Source organism: Zonotrichia leucophrys, chromosome 14 (assembly GCF_028769735.1).
Source record: "Zonotrichia leucophrys gambelii isolate GWCS_2022_RI chromosome 14, RI_Zleu_2.0, whole genome shotgun sequence".
Taxonomy (NCBI): domain Eukaryota; kingdom Metazoa; phylum Chordata; class Aves; order Passeriformes; family Passerellidae; genus Zonotrichia; species Zonotrichia leucophrys.
In genome coordinates this window covers 4242264-4259915 of record NC_088184.1, presented here as the reverse complement: position 1 = coordinate 4259915, position 17652 = coordinate 4242264, and the positions used below count along the sequence as shown (strand labels likewise).

The window sequence follows — 17652 nt, the reverse complement described above, 5'->3', positions numbered from 1 at the left end:
ATAGAGAGAGAAAAACATTTACAGTTTCACTAAAATACTGATATTTGCAGTAAACGTACAAACCAAGTCTTTTTGTCTCTTCGTTCTAAACTATCTGATAGGGGGAAAATAGCAAAAAACCCAAGTAGATTGTCATGGTAAAAGTTTATTAATGCTTTTCAGAAAAACTTCAACTTATTATTCCTTTACTGCTTAAAGCCAAAACCATGTTATATTAGCTTTGCAGGTGATGTCAACTCAGTCCTCTCTGCCTGGATAATTTTGAGATAAAGTAGCATTGATCCTAAAGAAATACTTAACCAAATGCATAAAATAAGAGACCATATGTGAATTAAGAACATGATTATCTGACTCTCTAGGAATTCAGAATAACTAAAATGCCAACCAGCGATCAAAAGAAGCAACAAGCAGAGAATTTTTGAACCTGCCACAATTTTCATCACAAATTTAGCAGACTTTTCAACCTCTTATATAATTGTGATTAGCACACACAGGATGATTCTAAACTGACAATAGGATTAAGGAGATGAGAAAGCAAACACTTTAAAAAAAATTCTTTCAGTGTAGCAGTTAATCCACTTAAAGAGTTAAAAATTATCCGCTAGATATAGCGCTTTGTAAAGTGCATTAGCAATCACTTCTCATCTTCCTCTCAGATGGAACAGAGGCAGCTGAATTCCCTGTTTTAAAGTATTCATTAGAGTTGCACAGTTTCTTAAACCTTAAAGCAGTGCCATGCCATAGATGTGTTTGCATAATGATACTGCAATATCTCACTGAGGAAGGTTATTGGAGCACCCAGCCTCATCTTTATGTTATCCTTCATCAGCTCCCTGTGTGGCCATGTTGACCTCTCACCTGAATTCCCATTTTTCCTTTCAAAAGCCCTATCTTTATCACACAACTTGTTCTTTGACAAACTCAAAACAACAAACCCAGAACAAAACACAGGAGTACATTTTGTATGTAACCACCAAGTGCACAAGTCACACTGGATCATTAAAGCTGATCTATAAATGCCATTCCCAAAACAGATCCGGAATACAGAACTACCAAGAACGTACATTTTACTTATGGCATGCAAATTACTGAAATTTAAACACATCACATTTATCTGATGCAAATTTTAATTGCAGACATATGAATCCCTCCCACATGCATGGATAATCTAGGGCGCATGCAAGAATCTGTTATTATGCACTCCTAAGCTGCAAGTCAGAAATGGTTTATACTACACTACAGCAGAAAACAAGAAGAAACCTACAGGAAGGTTTTATTCTGAAAATACTGGAGCTCTCTTCTTTCAGCACTAACAGAAACGGAAATATCCTCAAATAAAAATAAGCTTTAAATCTATTTTATCTATTTCTTAGGAACAAAATAATTATCGTACTACATATTTCAGGCTTTTGTGAATGCAGAAATAAAGTTAGACTTCCAGGAAAGTCAATATGCACAGAAACTGTTGTAGTGGAAGTTGGAAGAAATGCCCCTATTTGTTACAGTAGGCACAAGAATATTTTTTTCTCCTGAAGTTACAAGAGAACTAATAGGATAGACTGGATTAATAATTTTTGCATGATAACATATTTCTGCCTTGGCTCTACACACTTACTAGATGACTCTGTAATGGTGGATTCAGTTATAAAATAGAGTAGGATACAAACATGATTCCAAATTGCTAGTTAAAAAAAAGTGCTATTATACAGTTATTTCACACTATAGCAGAGAGGGAGTACTAATTATTAAATAATTTAGGAAGAGAGAGTGGGAGGAAATACTTTAAAAAAATCCTCTAAGCAAAAATTAAATTATTTTTTTAAATATAATTGAAAAATGAGTAGAAATTGGTATTGCTTTGCTGATACCCAAACATTTTTTTTTAACCCAATCCAATATACTTCAGCGATAGAAGTGTTCTGCACAGATAGATCTTTATAAATCATCGTTTTCACTGTGAACTAAAAATCAGCTTGGCTTTAATCAGCAGCATGCTTTAACACAGACTTAAAATTCCTGTCTTCAAAGAAGGCTTAAACAAAATTGCCATTGGGCACATTTACATTAGAAGTATAATTTATGCCTGCAAGTGAATAAAGAGCAGTCCTTTATGGCTGAAACTCTGCTACAGCATCCACGAGAAACGCGGGCACAGTACTGTGTTAAATATCTATAAACATCACCAACAGAGACACAGCAAAAAAAAAAAAAAATAAAATAAACCAACAGCAAAATACCAAAAGATATGCGAAGGCTCGATGCTCTGTTAAAACATATTTTCTACTCACTCTCACATTCTTAAGTGCAGGCACAACACTCGCTGCACACGGTGGGAGACATTTATACAATCTATTCACACAAAAAATACCTCCCCGCCTGCAAATCCCCCGAACGACGCTGACAAAGCAAGCACTGCGAGGAAAAGGAAAAGTTAAGCAAACTTACCTGCTGTAAGTACATAAAAGTCAAGGCACAGGAGAGCTGGGGACACATGCCCACATTCGGCAGTGCCACGCAGGTTGCACCCGTAAGGGGATGCTGCATGGTGTTGCTCTGAAGTCTACGTAGAACAAGTGAGGGGGCTTGCATGCAAGCACGTTTGCCCTATCTTGTCACTATGGGTTGGCTGTTATTTTTTTTTCTCCTCTCCCTTTTGATTATTTAAATAAAAAACGGGGTTCCTCGGCTGCCTTTCCTCTCCCCAGCGCTAAGCCCCTACATTCGTTTGTCAGCTAAGGCAACTTGGTAGGTTTAAACTACGAATTTTTAACCGAGAGGAAAAAAAGAAGACACAGCCTGCAGCCTATTGATGAGCAAATGGAACTTCCTCAATGACAGAGAGCTGAAGCTTGTCTCACAACAGTAGCTGCTGACTAGGAGAGAGAGAGAGAGAGAGACTCAGTGAGGCTCAGTCGGCTGGTGCTGATGCTGCACAGCTTCTCATTTGTCAAATGGGTCCTAGGGCAGGGTCTTTACCACTCACCAAAATTCAAATACTGCATTTTAAAAATCCCTGGAGAGGATAGGAAAGGAGAGAAAGTGAGCGCGCTGCATCGCAGGCATCCATGAGATCTGGGCAATTAGTGTCATTGCCCAGCTGGGACTGAATGCCTGTTATGATTCTGCACGCACACAGACACACTCACACCCTTCCCCCCTCCCAGGACTCACACCTGACTGGAAAAGGGCTTTCCCCTTCTAAGAACACAAGTATGAAGCACAAAAGTGGGAAAGGGAAAGAATCTTGGCTAGTCAAGAGGATTCCGGCAAATACACAGCCCTATCAGCAAATGAGCTTTTTTAAAGCACAAATTAATTTTATATCTACATTTCATTCGCTATCCAGCTTCCCAAAGAAGCCTATGAAAGCATTACAGTGAAACTGTGCAGGAGCTGTGTAACCACTGCAGCAGAAACACTGGGAATGAAACAGGATTCTATGGCATACTGTGTCTACCTTACAGGGGGAGGGGAGCACACTTGGAGAAAGACTGTATCTTAAAATTGGTCTAAAGCCCATCTCATCTAAAATTACAAATTTATTTGACAGCTAGTCAATCTATTATCAAGGAGTGCCCTATCAGGTTACATGGAAAAATTACATTTGCAATTTTCAGAATTTAATGTTTACTTTCTACTTTGAGAACGATACCTCAAAATTAGTATTCCACTCTTGCCAGCTTTATATTCACCCCCCCCTTTATTTTATGGAGTAATAATTATTCATTAGTAGATCTAGTTAGTCTTTATGTAATAAAGTAGGATGTGACCTGCAAATCAAATAATTTATACTACAGCTTGTCCTTGAGGTCCTATATTACAGATCTTTTTTTTTCCTAAGATACAACTCAAGTATAACAGAAGATATTACTATTTTTAATTAGAATTTGACAAATGAATTAAATATTAATTCTTCAGGAAAGAAGGTCAAACCTCAAAGAACCACCTAAGGTTTTGAAGGGGTTCCTTCTTTTAAAAGGACTCTGAAGAAGATTTGAAAATCACCTATTTTATAGGATACATAATTCCCACAAAAACACATCTGAGACCAAGAGTTTAATGCTAACAACAATAAGCAAATAACCCACATACAAGAAAAGTCTATTTCATCAACAGCATAACTGGTTTGATATAACATCTACCCTTAAAAACAAATAATAGTCCCCGCTTAACTGGAAACAGAATCAAAACACGTCACTGCAACTCAGGTGCTACATTAAAAAAAAAAAATAATTTCTTTTTCATTTTACATGTGCACACATACCTGCACCCACACAAGCCTCAGAGACTGATTTAGATCCACTAAGTCTTCTTCATGCAAAACTGAGTATTTTCCAGCAGGATCAGTTATTACGTCATTTTCTTTCTCAAAAGCAGTCAATGCCACAAAACCAAGGTACTCATAACTCGGTAATCAACACCAAAACAATCATGCACAAACTTACAATAAAGGAATTGGGTTTGGCTTAGGAAACATCCATGCTTTTGCAGTTTATCATGGACTCATCTACTTAACAGCCCAGATTATTTCATCACACAAAAAAAAAAATCACCAAAAAAACCAAACAAAAACCCCAAACCACCAACCAAAAAACCTCTCATGCCACAGAGCAAGAGCGAGTGAGGAGGAGGAGAAATGAACCCTCTCTGTGCCCTTTCTCCTTTTTTCATTCTTTCTCTGTGCCTTAAGCAGTCTCCTGTTCTGACAGGAGTATGTCATGCTTTTCTTCATTCCTTTTATTTTTTTCTAGCCCAGAAAGGCTGTTATTCTGCAAATGCCCTAAGCTGAGAGAAGTTTTTCCTCAGTTCAGTTTCATATGAAATACCATAAATAATACATGGCACTTTAATGAGACCTTATCAGCATGTTTAATGAAAAACAAATACATTATGTAAGGTAACCAACTCCTTCTACATTATGTCAGAATCAAAGGCAGCATACTTCCTAGCCAAACAGTTTGGAACTATATAAGCCTATCCAATTTCCCAAAGTGAGGTTCTGGAACATGGTGATGGTCAAGCAAAGCTTCTTCTGTCTACTGCACTATTTTACAGCTAAAAGGACATCCATAAAACAGATTAAATTCTTAAAAGCAGTGTGTTGAACAATTACTTCAAGAGAATTTAGCACTGTCAATGTAGCTAACAGTCATTGTAGAAGTGAATTTCTCATTGGCCTTTTATCCTTAATTTTCACCCAATTCAAAGTCAGAAAAACATGACTCACAAATACCATGAATTCCTGACATTTACATAATTATGTTGTTAAAACAAGAACAGCAATATCTTAACTATCCAAATCATCTGTACACAGAGAAACAATAAACATACATAATTCAGTAGTGTAAGAGACCTAAAAAAGAAACACAATTCTTTAGCCTGATATATGCTCCTTCAAGAGATGCAGGGGAAAGTCATTACCAATTTTCATCCCTTCCAAGGATAACTTGTCATTATGTCTAAAGAGGAAAAAAGGTAACAAAGTGTGTTTTATTTTTATAAGTACAAAATCAATGTCTCTTCTTTAAAGCCATTTCCTTGTTTACACACACTTTTGTCCCTAACCCAGCCCATTAATCACCCCACAGTCCCAGTTATGGCTATATATACCCTAAGTGCCACCACAGCTGTGCCAGGGGACAGCAGTGCCTGTGCACAGCCTGACCTTCCCTGGCCCTGCAGCAGCACCATGCATTCCACAGAGCAGCACAGACCCCAGAGCATCCCATCTGCAAATGGTTAACAGATCCATTTTGCCTTCATTCTGCCACAGAGAGTGGGCAATTGCCAAGGCCACTTCTCCTCCAGCACATGACATTTCCCACCATTATTCAGCCCTCTTGGGGCAGGAACTGAACTCACCCCACACACAGCTGCTGATATTATCAAGTACCTATTGATTAACAACAAATATCAACATTTTACAATTAAAAAAAAAAAAAAAAAAAAAAGAGGGCAACCATCTACACTGCCCACATCAGCCTTTGTGGGGGTTCCTAGAAACATTCCAGGAGATAAAACCTTCTTCCACACTAATAATGGACACATCTGAAATGCAACAACTACTGCACCACCAGGAGAGGCAACACTCCTTCCTCCAGCCTCTTTGGGAGTTCCTAGAAACATTCCAGGAGATAAAACCTTCTTCCACGCTAATAATGGACATAAATGCAACAACTACTGCACCACCAGGAGAGGCAACACTCCCTCCTCCAGCCTCTTTGGGCTGCCCATGTCGTGGTTTATGGCACAGGCAGAGAACTTGCAGGCAGACACCTTCTCCCCACAGTCAGTGAGAAGACCATTTGAAAAATGCCACCAGCAAAGCCTGGACCAAACTTGAACATGCAAATAAAAACATGAAACAGAGAAATTCTGCAAAAAGGACCAACAACACTTCTCACACAGCTGACTTACAAATCCAAACCCACTGGTATTTGCAATGCATCTGTTTGTTTAATGTAACACTTTCTATTTAAAATCAACCACTCCGTTGTTGTGACCTGGTAGGCAACCTCAAACTGAAGTTCAAATTTTGCATTTCCAAACTTTTGACCTAGAAGTCAACCTTTGGAATTACCACAGCAGAGTGTCTAACATTCCAGCCATTTCATCAAGTAAAGGAAGGCTCTGAAACACATCACCTGCACCACCACACACCCTCTCACGCTTCAAACTCATCTCAGTAGTAGCCTACATTAGGAAGTTCACACATAGAGGATCAAGCATCAGAAAAAATAAATCACAACTGCATATTAAATGCTCCATGTGAGGAAGGTAGTTTCTTCTCAACTTTATGAAGTGGTTGGTATGGTACAAAAATAATTCAGACAAGTGGCATAGAATCTAATAGTAGAGCAGTCCCTTCTCTAAATCCTCTTTTTCTAACACCACATGAAAAAATAGCTCCCTGGACTTGAAACCAGGAAAAGCAGCATATTATAAAATTGAATAGATCAGGAACATATTTTGATGAATTACTATCAATTATCAATATCTCTGCCTGTATTTCACATAGTATTCTATTTCACAGTGGATATACCGTATCTTTTTTTTTTTTTAAGTGAGGAAACATAACAGAATTTTTTAATATTCTGTACTATCAAAAATATTAAATAGGGCTTTCCTCTGTTCTGGTAAACTAAAAGGCACCATCTCATCCTTCCAGTGGTATTTTCCTATTATGACTGTCCCTATTTCTAATATCAGGTTTATCTCTCCTTTAGTAAGTAGTTTTTTTGCACAAAGATCAGGACATTACAGAGGCTCATGCTTACCTCAGGCAAGCAAGAATCACTAATTTTCTGTTTCTATTAAGCACCGTGTTACATCCATTGACTTCTCCAGTACTTCATACCCAATCTCCTCAAACCCTCTGTAGCACAGAGTTAACCTCCTCAGCACCACTCAACACAAAAACACTCAGCATTAACTCCGGATTTTTCACAACAGAAGCAGCCAGGAGCCATTACTTCCACCAAGGGGGGAAGGACAAGAAAATAAATAAAACGTTCAGCCTTTAGAGAGTTAGGGGAGTGCGTTCCTTGGCGGGGTGATCTCACTGCTTTGGAGGTGATATCCTTGTTTTGGGGTATCCTGTAGGGAACCTCGGGGGATGCAAACACCCCTGGTGTGTGTATCCCGTGGGGAAGCTGGGGGGATGCAAACAAGGCTGGTGTGGGTATTCTGCAGGGAACCTGGGGGATGCAAACCAGGCCGGTTTAAGCCCCGCGGGCGGTTCGGGTGCGTGCGGAGCGGGGCCGGGAGCGCTCCCGCTGCTCTCCCGCTCCGCCGTTCCGGGCGCTCCATCTAGCGGAGACACGGCTCATTCCTTCCAGGGGACACGGAGCCTTCCAGGGGACACGGAACGGGCCCGGACACAGCCGGCATTCCCTGCGGACACCTCTATCCCGAGCGCCCCGAGCTCTCCCGGATCCATCCCCACGGTCCCTGCTCCCTTCTCTGCCTTCCCGGCCGCTTTTTGTGCTCCATCAGCACCAAGACTCGGTGGGCAGACAGTGCAAAGCCAGCGTGGCTGGTGCATCAAGAGAAAAGGGGCTGGGGATGCGCTGGTGGCACAGGAACCATGGGCAGGACTAAGGAAGGGCTGCGCTGGGCAGAACAAGAACAACGAGTGCAGCAGCTCTGCTCTAGCGAAGTTTAAGATGATGTGCCGTTCCATAGTCAGGAAAATAAACAAAAAAATAGCCAAATAGCTTTATCTCAAGTGTTAACTCCAAACTCGGGAAGCAGTGACATAGGCAGACCCAAGAAGGTGAAACAGAAATTGGTGCAGCAAAAATCCTCTGTCAGTCCCACTGTCACCTCCCTCAGCACAAAGGTAAAGCAGACAACAGGACATGTCATTTAGGAAGCACAGGGTGCTCTCACCAGCCATGCATTACTGTCACGACACCAAACCAATTTCTACAAACAGCTACTTAAAGCAATTCTTTAGGACTGACGCATTGGAACAAGCCTGCATCACAAAAAGACCCCCTGAACACAGGTGTGCAGCTCAATAATTAGCATTTAGGTTATTCTTTATATCACAATCTTAGAAAGACAACTAGTGTGCCTTGCCCTATAATGATTTTTCCATTAGGAAAATGTGTAGTCTTGCCCTATAAGGTTTTTCCACAATTCCAAATGAGAAGACATGGCAGTATAATTCTTAGAAAATGAACTCGATGAAACTTAAAAACTCACAATTTTAAAAACTTAATCTAAAAATTAAGGAATATTAACCACAGAAAATTGTGTACATTTTGTTTATGTTCAGTCCATAGAATGGGAGAGCTACAAACTACTCAGAAGTGTACAGCTGGACCTGAAGTGACAAAGCCTACTTTTCCCTGCTGCCACTTGTGGCAGTTTGTCAAGTGCCTCACAGGTTATAGTTAAACACCCAGCTTTACCCCAACAGATAAAGATATGACTCAAGAGAAGTAAAATTGAGGGGTTTGTAGCTTTAAGCTTCAGTTTATACTGAAGCACTACCAAGGCTTTCCAAGGCAGGCACCTACACACTCTCCACAATCCCATTCCAGAAGAAAGATCCCTGATGCCATGACCCAGTCTCATTCCTGTGCCAGAATCTAGGAGGAAAAGGCTGGGTTTTGTTTTCTGGTTAGTTTTTATTTTTTAACTTAAAAGTTTGGCTCTCTAACCTTGCAGAATGACAAGCTTAGGCATGGAAGGAGTTTTGAATATGAAATTGGTACAAAGCTGCATATAAAGTGTTGTTAAGTTTGAGATAGGGACAGAAGTACCATGTGAGAAAGTCCAATTTTATACACAGAGTCAATATTGGCTCCTTTCCTTTCTTCTGGTTTATCCACCAATTTTCAATGAAGCAGTTTGCTTTTTTTCCTAATTGCATTTTCCCCTCAATTGTCCAGGGATCCTGTCCTTTCCATATTACATTTCCAGTTGTTTCATTAGAGTAACCTCTTTCTGTTCATGAGTCCAGCATTAGCTCCCTCCTCCTCTCTTTCACACTCTAATTGGTCTTTTTTTCCTTCATCTTTTCCTACTTCAATTGATAAGGTGTCACACTCCACACCACTGAGTCTTTTTTTTCCCTCAGCTACTAACTAGAGTGCGAAAATTCATCCACAATATTTTCTCAAAGCCACTTTCATCAACACTAATCAGCTCTCCCTTGCTGTGGTGGCCATCCTTCTTCTCTCCTACCTGCAATTCCTTCCTTTCTAAACTTTCTTAACACAACAAAATTCACACTGGAAACTCTGAATTCACTCTCCTGCTCCCTTCTGCTGCTTTTTGGCATTATTTCAGCAAAGTTCAAGTGTCTTACCCTCCAGGATTCAGACCATCCAAGACTCAGCATTAAGATCTGACCCTGCTGGACAATTACACACAGATTACCTGACGTGCTTTAGTTTGATATGCACATGAATAACGCTTCCTCTTTGCTCTCCTTACATTACCAAAACTTGTTCTCCATAAGACTATGGTTTTCTCTGTTCCTTTAAGATTTAGAATTTGTTCATGAAATTTCAAATAATTTCAAGAAAATTCAGCAACATCAAAATGTTAACACTATAATTAAACAAAAATTACTACAAGTATTCAAATTAAAGAAATTGTCACAGAAATTTGAAAATTAATTACTCTTCAAATTGAACTAATTTTTAGTGCATCTGCATGGTTTTGTTGTTTCTGACTTCTATTTATGGAATGCCTCCAAAGACTCTCAGATTAAAATATAAATCTTAAAGACACAAAGGAAAGTCATTTGGTTTTGGCCTAATTCTGACCATAAAAAAACTAAGACTGGATCCTCTCTGTTATAATAGCTGTTATATTTTGTGAGGAAATTATACCTTGCTTTGTCATCTCTCAGTAAGATACTCATACAATATGATTTATTTTAATATAAATAGTATTAGTTATTAATTAAAACTTCATAAAATAATACCAACACTTTAAAAAAAATAAAAGAAAAAATACCTAGAAGTGAATTTTAAAGAATTGCGTTTATGTGAATATGGCCTTTTCTGCAAACCTGAATGATACATGAAATTCAGCTCTTGGAGTCAGAGAACACATATTAATGAAGTGCCTGAACATATGGGGCTGGATGAACTCTCACTCACAATATGGAACCCTACAGATTATTTTCCTGGGCTCCCAGTCCCTCCCTCAGTGGTTTCTAATTGATCCTGTGCACAGAGAACCCACTTAGGCCTGACTTAACTCTCCAACCTCACATTTTGTAGCTTCACCCACAAAATCCAACTTCTCCTCTGGGAAAGGCTCCTCCATGGACATCCCAAGACACAAAAGGAGCAGAAACATTTCTCATATTAGGTCAAACAGGTCAGTTAAAGCTAGCAAAGGGAACCATTTCCCTCCTCTTCAGCCAGAGCCTGGACATGTTTATACAAATAGTATCTCTCCAAAACTTATGCTTAATTTCTGCTCAAAAATGCATAAAAAGCACATCAAACAGATAAAATTATTCATTTGCAAATAGTATATTTAAATTAAGAGACAGAGAACCGAGAAGCTTCAAGTTCCACGTTTTTGTAGTGGTTGCTTAAAACAATAGAAAGCTAAGACTTTAAAAGTAGCTTACTTCCTTAAAGTTCAGGAAAATATATCTATATCCATAAAATGTCCATATAAATAAAAACCACAATTCTGTACAAGTCCTGTGCATTATTACAGAGATAAAATCAACATTTAAAACCAGGTAAAAATTGCAATATTATTCACATGAAATGCTCTCATACCTGTTGCTCCATGCAGCTGAACTCAGCACAGCGCAAGTTTTACCTCTCCCAAACCTTTTATCAGCTCTGGCCCACCAGGTGCCCCAGCAGGGCTCCTCCCACCACAGGTGCAAGTGGTGATGGAGATTGCTCTGCTGCAGGGCACTAATTGGGATCAGCTGGGAATTCCAGCCAGGCCACCCAACAGCCAGCAGGTGCCACCATCAGGTGCCACCATCAGACCTCAGCACAAGCCACCCCACCTACACACAAAGGGTTCCACCACGATTTGCACATCTCATTTGGTGCCTCCCTGTTACTGAAAGGGAGCCCCAAAACCACAGACCTTCCCTCCCTGTGCACATAAATCCATTCTGCTCCAGAGACAATCCCAGCCCTTGCTAAGGTGCAGCACAGATCTCACTGGATCAGCTACACTCAGTGCATTGTACATGCAATTTTACCACTGGATCTTGAATTTTTCCTTGGAGCCAGTACTATTGGCACCAAAACCACATTCCCTAATTCTGATAAGAAACATTTCTGGGGTGTTACAATCTTACCTATCAAAAAAAAGCTAAAATATTAAATCTTGGAACTCTCTTCACTAGAATAATAGGAGCAAAATTAAATGCAAGGACTCACCAGTAATCTCCAGACAGGGCAACTTCAGGATCCCACAAATAAAGCAAAACACCAAAAAACCAAATGCCAGCCTAACTAAAAGCAGCATCTAGACTACAAATAACAACCAGTAAAATATATGTAGCATTGTTTCATCCTCCATTTACCTCGAGCCAAACTCATGGACCTGGTGGAAGCCTGAGCACTCGGTGAGTGCAGCCCTGGGCTCTGAACACAGAACACTGCAGTGCTGCAGAGAAGGCAGCAGCAACATTTTTCTCAAGGATTTAGTGATGCATTTCAAGTTAAACTCCATTGTAAGTTTATCACTCTACCTAGTTTTATAATTTTCTACAATAAAACAACACTAAAAGGGTAGTTCTGGGAGTGGATAATCACTTACACCCGATACACACCACTGATCCTCAAAAAATTTCTCTTGACTTAAAGTTAAGGTGTGCTTTCATGTACTCCTCATTCTTATTTAAATATTTCAGCACCTAGTGCTGAAAAGTCAATGTGATTTTCAATACTGAAATAATATGGAAAGAAATACATCTGAAACAAGCAAACTTTAACAATCTTATTTACTTGAATCTTGCCAAAGTGATTCAATTGCCATAAAATACTTAGTCAAGGAGCAGACAGCCTTGCTGCATAATTCATCAGTCATTTTAATCCTGTTGATGAGTATCAGGTTCTTTACAGAAATGCTTTTAAGGAGTGCTTAAGAAAAATCATTGTTAGTTAGGGAATTATGAGATGTATTACTAACAGATAAAACAATGCAGCAAAAACCACCCTATGGCCTCTGTAATTGCAAATGATATTCTTACAAAGAAAACTTATACCCCTGAAGTCATAGACAAACTGCAAATGCTAATACTTTACACAGAAATCTGAGTCAATAGGTTTTCCCAGCATTTACTTTAAAATTACTGAAAAATATTACACACAAAGTAGAATTTGCTCAGTTCTGAGGTTGCTCTAGATCTGTTACTTGCAAGCTGAAAGCAAAAAATCTGATCAACAAAATGGAGTTTTGTTGACACAGTCCTAATTACTGGAGAAACTTGTATTCTTTTCATATTACCTACCCCTAAATGATTTTATATATTAATAATGACAAAAGTAAATTACATACTTTACTAAGACTGTGAACTAAATAATAAAGCTTACAAAACACCAGAACTAAGTTTATCAATGTAATTAGAATTTTAAACATCCTGACTGTTTTATTCCATACATTTCCCATACCCTCCCTCAGTCAGTTGAAAATATGCATAGGCAAAACAACACTGGAATGACTGAATCACAAAATAAAAAAAAAAAAAACTTTGGTTCCTTGCTTTTCATTCATTCTTTTTTGTTCTCCAGCATTCATGCCTGCTCCAACAAAACCTTGGAATTGTGAGCCAGGGTCAGAACAATCAGCTGCTCCTGCAGGACCTGCACACACATCCCCATCTGCACTGGGATGGGAGATAGGGTCAGAAGAGGCAAAATCATGAGATTTCAACCCATTAATTTCTGGGAGTTATTTAATAGTTGTTGGTCAAATTTGAGCTGGTATTCTGACTGATTTGAATGGGCCAAAGTCACGTTCCTGGAAAATATCCCATTTTCTCTGGTGACCTATCAAAGACTGCCAGAATCTCTCGAGAATACTGCCTTTCATGCATTTTGATAGGTACAGAGAAATGTCTAAACTCAAGCCTTAATTCCAAAGAGTTTAAATTTATCAATGTAACTTTGGGATGAATCTCTGAACACTACCTATTAAATTGTTACAAATCCCTCCCTGTTGGGATGGTGTGAAAAGGCAGCTGCACTATCCCAGCTCAGCCCTGTCCAGCTGTGGGGCTCAGGGGCTGATGCCTCTCCCTTGTGAGTGCTTATCACGCCTCACTGTGTCTAAATGTGGGATTCCCTTGGGTTTGAGACTCAGAGGAGCCAGCATCTCATAAATCCATGTGCCAAGCCCTGCATTTTGGCCACAGTAACCCCTGCAATGCTCTGGGCTGGGCATGGTGTGGCTGGGCAGTGCCCAGGCAGAAAGGGACCTGGGGGCACTGATGCACAGCAGCTGGACATGAGCCAGCAGTGTGCCCTGGTGGCCAGGAAGGCCAATGGCTCCTGGCCTGGATCAGGAATGGTGTGGCAGCAGGAGCAGGGAGCTCATTCTGCCCCTGTGCTCAGCACTGGTGAGGGCACACCTGGAGTGCTGTGCCCAGCCCTGAGCCCTCAGTTTGGGAAGGACCTTGGGACACTGAGCACATCCAGAGGGGACAGCGAGGCTGGAGAGGGGCTGGGAGCACAAACCCTGTGAGGAACCCCTGAGGGAGCTGGGGGTGCTGAGCCTGGAGAAAAGGAGACTCAGGGCTGTCCCCATCACTCTCTGCAGCTCCTGAAAGGTGCCTGTGCTCAGCTGGGCTGGGCTCTTTCTGCAGGAACTGACACAACCAGAGCACACAGCCTTGAGCTGCACCAAGGGAAATACAGGTTGGATATCAGGAAAAAAATTTTTACAGAAAGGTGATAAAGTTCTGGAATGGCTGCCCAGGGAGGTGGTGGGGTCCCCATCCCTGGGTGTGTTTAACAAAGCCGGCACGTGGCACTGGGTGCCAGGGGTCAGTTGAGGTGCTGGGGCTGGGCTGGACTCGATGATCTTGAAGGTCTCTTCCAACCCAGTGATTCTGTGATTCTGTGAATCAGGTTTGCCAGTGCTCACTTAATTACACAGCAATTTTGGTGTCCCACCACTACCATGGATGAATGCTGGCTTCTGTATCTCCTTAGTCAAACTAAACTCAGCTTTACTTCTGTCCCATGTAATGTTAATTTATGTTCCAGTAAATGTCCACACTGTATGCCTGGAGAAAAACAGCAATTTAAATTTAGGAATTTCTGGGTTTCAGAACAAGAACAATTCAAGTGCTCAAGTCCTCAACCTTATACATCATTTCTGTATAGCTTTATTGTTAAATAATGACTATGTGACTTTCTGAAAGCAAGTTTACAAAAACATGTCTTCTACTGGCAGTGAGGAAGTGCAGTTCAGGGAATAATGGGCTTTTGTGGGGGATGAACATTTTAATTTATTATTGTCTTTATCTGTTGTTATTGTAAATGTACTATTTGCTAATACAATTTAAATAACCTAGAGACACCATCTAAAAAATGAAAATTACAGAGATATTTAATGCAACAAGTTTACTGATCCCAAGTAATCAAATGCTTGATTGGTTTAGTGCCACCCCCACAAAAAAAAAAAAAAAAAAAAAAAAGCTCATATGCAAAATGCAAACATTCTTCACTGGAAATTAAAAAAATAAAGTAGCACAAACATATTTGAGCAGGGTTTCCACACTTGCAACAACACAGGCAGTTGTAGTGGGGACTGGAGAGGGATGAGGTCAGTGGCAGGAAGGAAAATGTGATTACCTAATTCCCATTCTGCTGCCAACTCTGACCTTTGGATTCCATTTCAAACCCAGCTATCGTGTTACCAAAATAATATACTGCAGGATGGATACTGTTTGGCTAATATGATATGTAGATTCCTAATAGGAATTTTATCCTTACAACTAAATTACAGTTATGCCAATTATGATATATTTTTATGTGCATGTGGCACACTATTTCAGAACTGGCTACAACATTTTTTCCCTTGACAAACAAAGAGCCTGAAGAAAAAAAAAGATGAAAATTCAAGCTGAATTCCAGGTCAGTGCTTGCAACTTGAGTTGATTTTGTACAGCAAATTCCAAATGATCATCTTCCATTAATAGATTTTTACTAATAAAGTGTCAAAATCTTAAAAAAAAAATCTTATAGGGAGTATAAAATGACATTAAGACAAACAATACAGGAGCAAGATTTGATTTTAAATTAATATTTAAGAAGTAGGACAAACATTCCAAATGGCAGCTATGTGAAGCAAGCCACATTACCTTCACCAGAAATCTGAATTCTGACAAAACAAAATGATAGTTTCTTTCCAAAAGTAAGCTGTGAAATATTGATTTCTGCAGCATGTTATGAAAAGCTGGGTCTTCTAACCCTTGGTAATGATTGTGAGAAGGAAAACAGAGAGATGAGATACAATCTCACATTAATTGCACATGGAAATCATGTTTTTTTAAGCTGCCTAATTTACTGTGAAACTGGAGGGACACAAGGAGCTGAAGAGAGGACAAAACCCATCATTTATAACGTGCTTAAAATTTGTTTTTAAGTGACTCTTTGCAAAGGAACGACTAGAATATTCTTTATAGGGTGAAGGGGCTGAAGTAGCAGGTGAGAGCCCCTGAGCCCAGCTGGAAGCACCACCAGGGTCACCTGGGCACAGCAGCACCACAATTCCCTCCGTGCCCATCACACCACTGAGGCTTCTGCTGAGAACAGCTGGCATTTGTTATTGATACCTGCATCCAGAGGCACTGGAGAGAAAAGGATTTGTTTGTCAATGACAGCTTCTGATCATCCTGCAAGGAAATCGTAAGAAAAAAATGGCAATTATATCCAAGTGGTCTCATAAAATGGGATAGCCTTCAATTAAATATGTAATCTTACTGCTTGTTTTCATCTTCAAGCAGTAGAAGGTTTTAAAACACTAGAAAATTTACTAAAGGATTATTTCTTCGACCACTGAAATGTGGGCCCCTTGTATTTTCAAAAATTAACCCCATGATTTGTCATAATTCTCTGGAATTATGAAAAAACCACAAACATCCTATTTCAAACAAATAATTGCAAGGAATATATATTAATTATTCAAGCAGGACCCTGACTGGATTTACTGGGGATAATTACCTCTAAGAAAACATTTTTAGCCAGAACTGATTAGAAAGTGGGAGAATTCTTCACAAGCCAGTACCCACACACTCACTATGTCATCTAAGTGTCCCACCTACTGAATTCCTGAAAGAATCCTTCATGTCAATGAATACAAAGAGAAAAAAATTTTGCAAATCAAAGATAATTGCTGTTAAACACAAAACTTACAGAGCCATTAGAAATTTGGAGGTAATTTTCAGATTTTGCTTAGATGAATAAAATTTAGGAGTAAATTCTCTTGAAATCTACAGATCAGAGAAGTGGGTATACTGAAATCCAGTTGATAAAGGAAAAAAGTAATCATGAATTGCACATAGCATGCAGGATTTGTGGTAGAAGCCTGCTACTCTGTTGAGTCTGTTTTAAGAAAAGCACCCTCAGAAATCTCAGACTGAAACACAAAATCACCTCAATCTTTTTCTTTCTCCAAACAGGTGCGAAATGCAGCTCAGCTGAAAACTGCAGTTCTGACTTGCAAGTGAATTAAGCTTCACAGAATGATAAATAAAATGTTCAGTAATGTGCTTTTGGTGTGACTGAATAAGGCATCTGGATAAAATTGAGAACTATAGGAGAACATTAAATCACTTTAAAAACATGCATGAACTTCAGAATGATGCTGTCATCACATTATTTATATTCTAGACAGACCAAAGAGCTATTATATTTCAGGTCTTTCATAGCAAAACAAAAGCTTTACACAAGTAATATTAAGTATTTAGATGCTTTCATGCAGGATTTATTAGTTCATATTTTGCCCTGTCTCTATATTTCTCTCAATTTCAACTGCATTTTTTGTCATTTCAGCTTTATACTGTTTGGTACATTTGTTTTGTTATCTATTATCTGATGAACAATCTGAATTCATGCAGAGCTGGATGTGGCTGGGAGAACTTATCCTCCCTAGATCATCAAACTAAACAAAAGCAGGAGCCAAAGAAACACAGTA

General features: G+C 39.5%; 1 protein-coding gene across 38 annotated transcripts in view; it reads right to left on the bottom strand.

Moving 5' to 3' along the window:
- RBFOX1 (RNA binding fox-1 homolog 1) overlaps positions 1-17652 on the bottom strand; it is a 1152005-nt gene that overhangs the window by 259901 nt on the left and 874452 nt on the right. For 3 of the 38 annotated variants that reach the window (XM_064725924.1, XM_064725923.1, XM_064725915.1), the window contains exon 1: positions 2446-2842. The exons of 26 other annotated variants lie outside the window; for them this stretch is intronic. Coding sequence is in view for 5 of the 12 variants with exons in the window: in XM_064725915.1 (XP_064581985.1) it covers positions 2446-2589 (144 nt within the window). In the remaining 7 variants the exon portion in view is untranslated. Of the gene's footprint in view, positions 1-2445; positions 2844-11261; positions 11289-16291; positions 16352-17652 lie in introns of those variants that run through there. 9 more of the 38 variants (XM_064725914.1, XM_064725908.1, XM_064725905.1 and 6 more) reach the window with 6 other exon arrangements.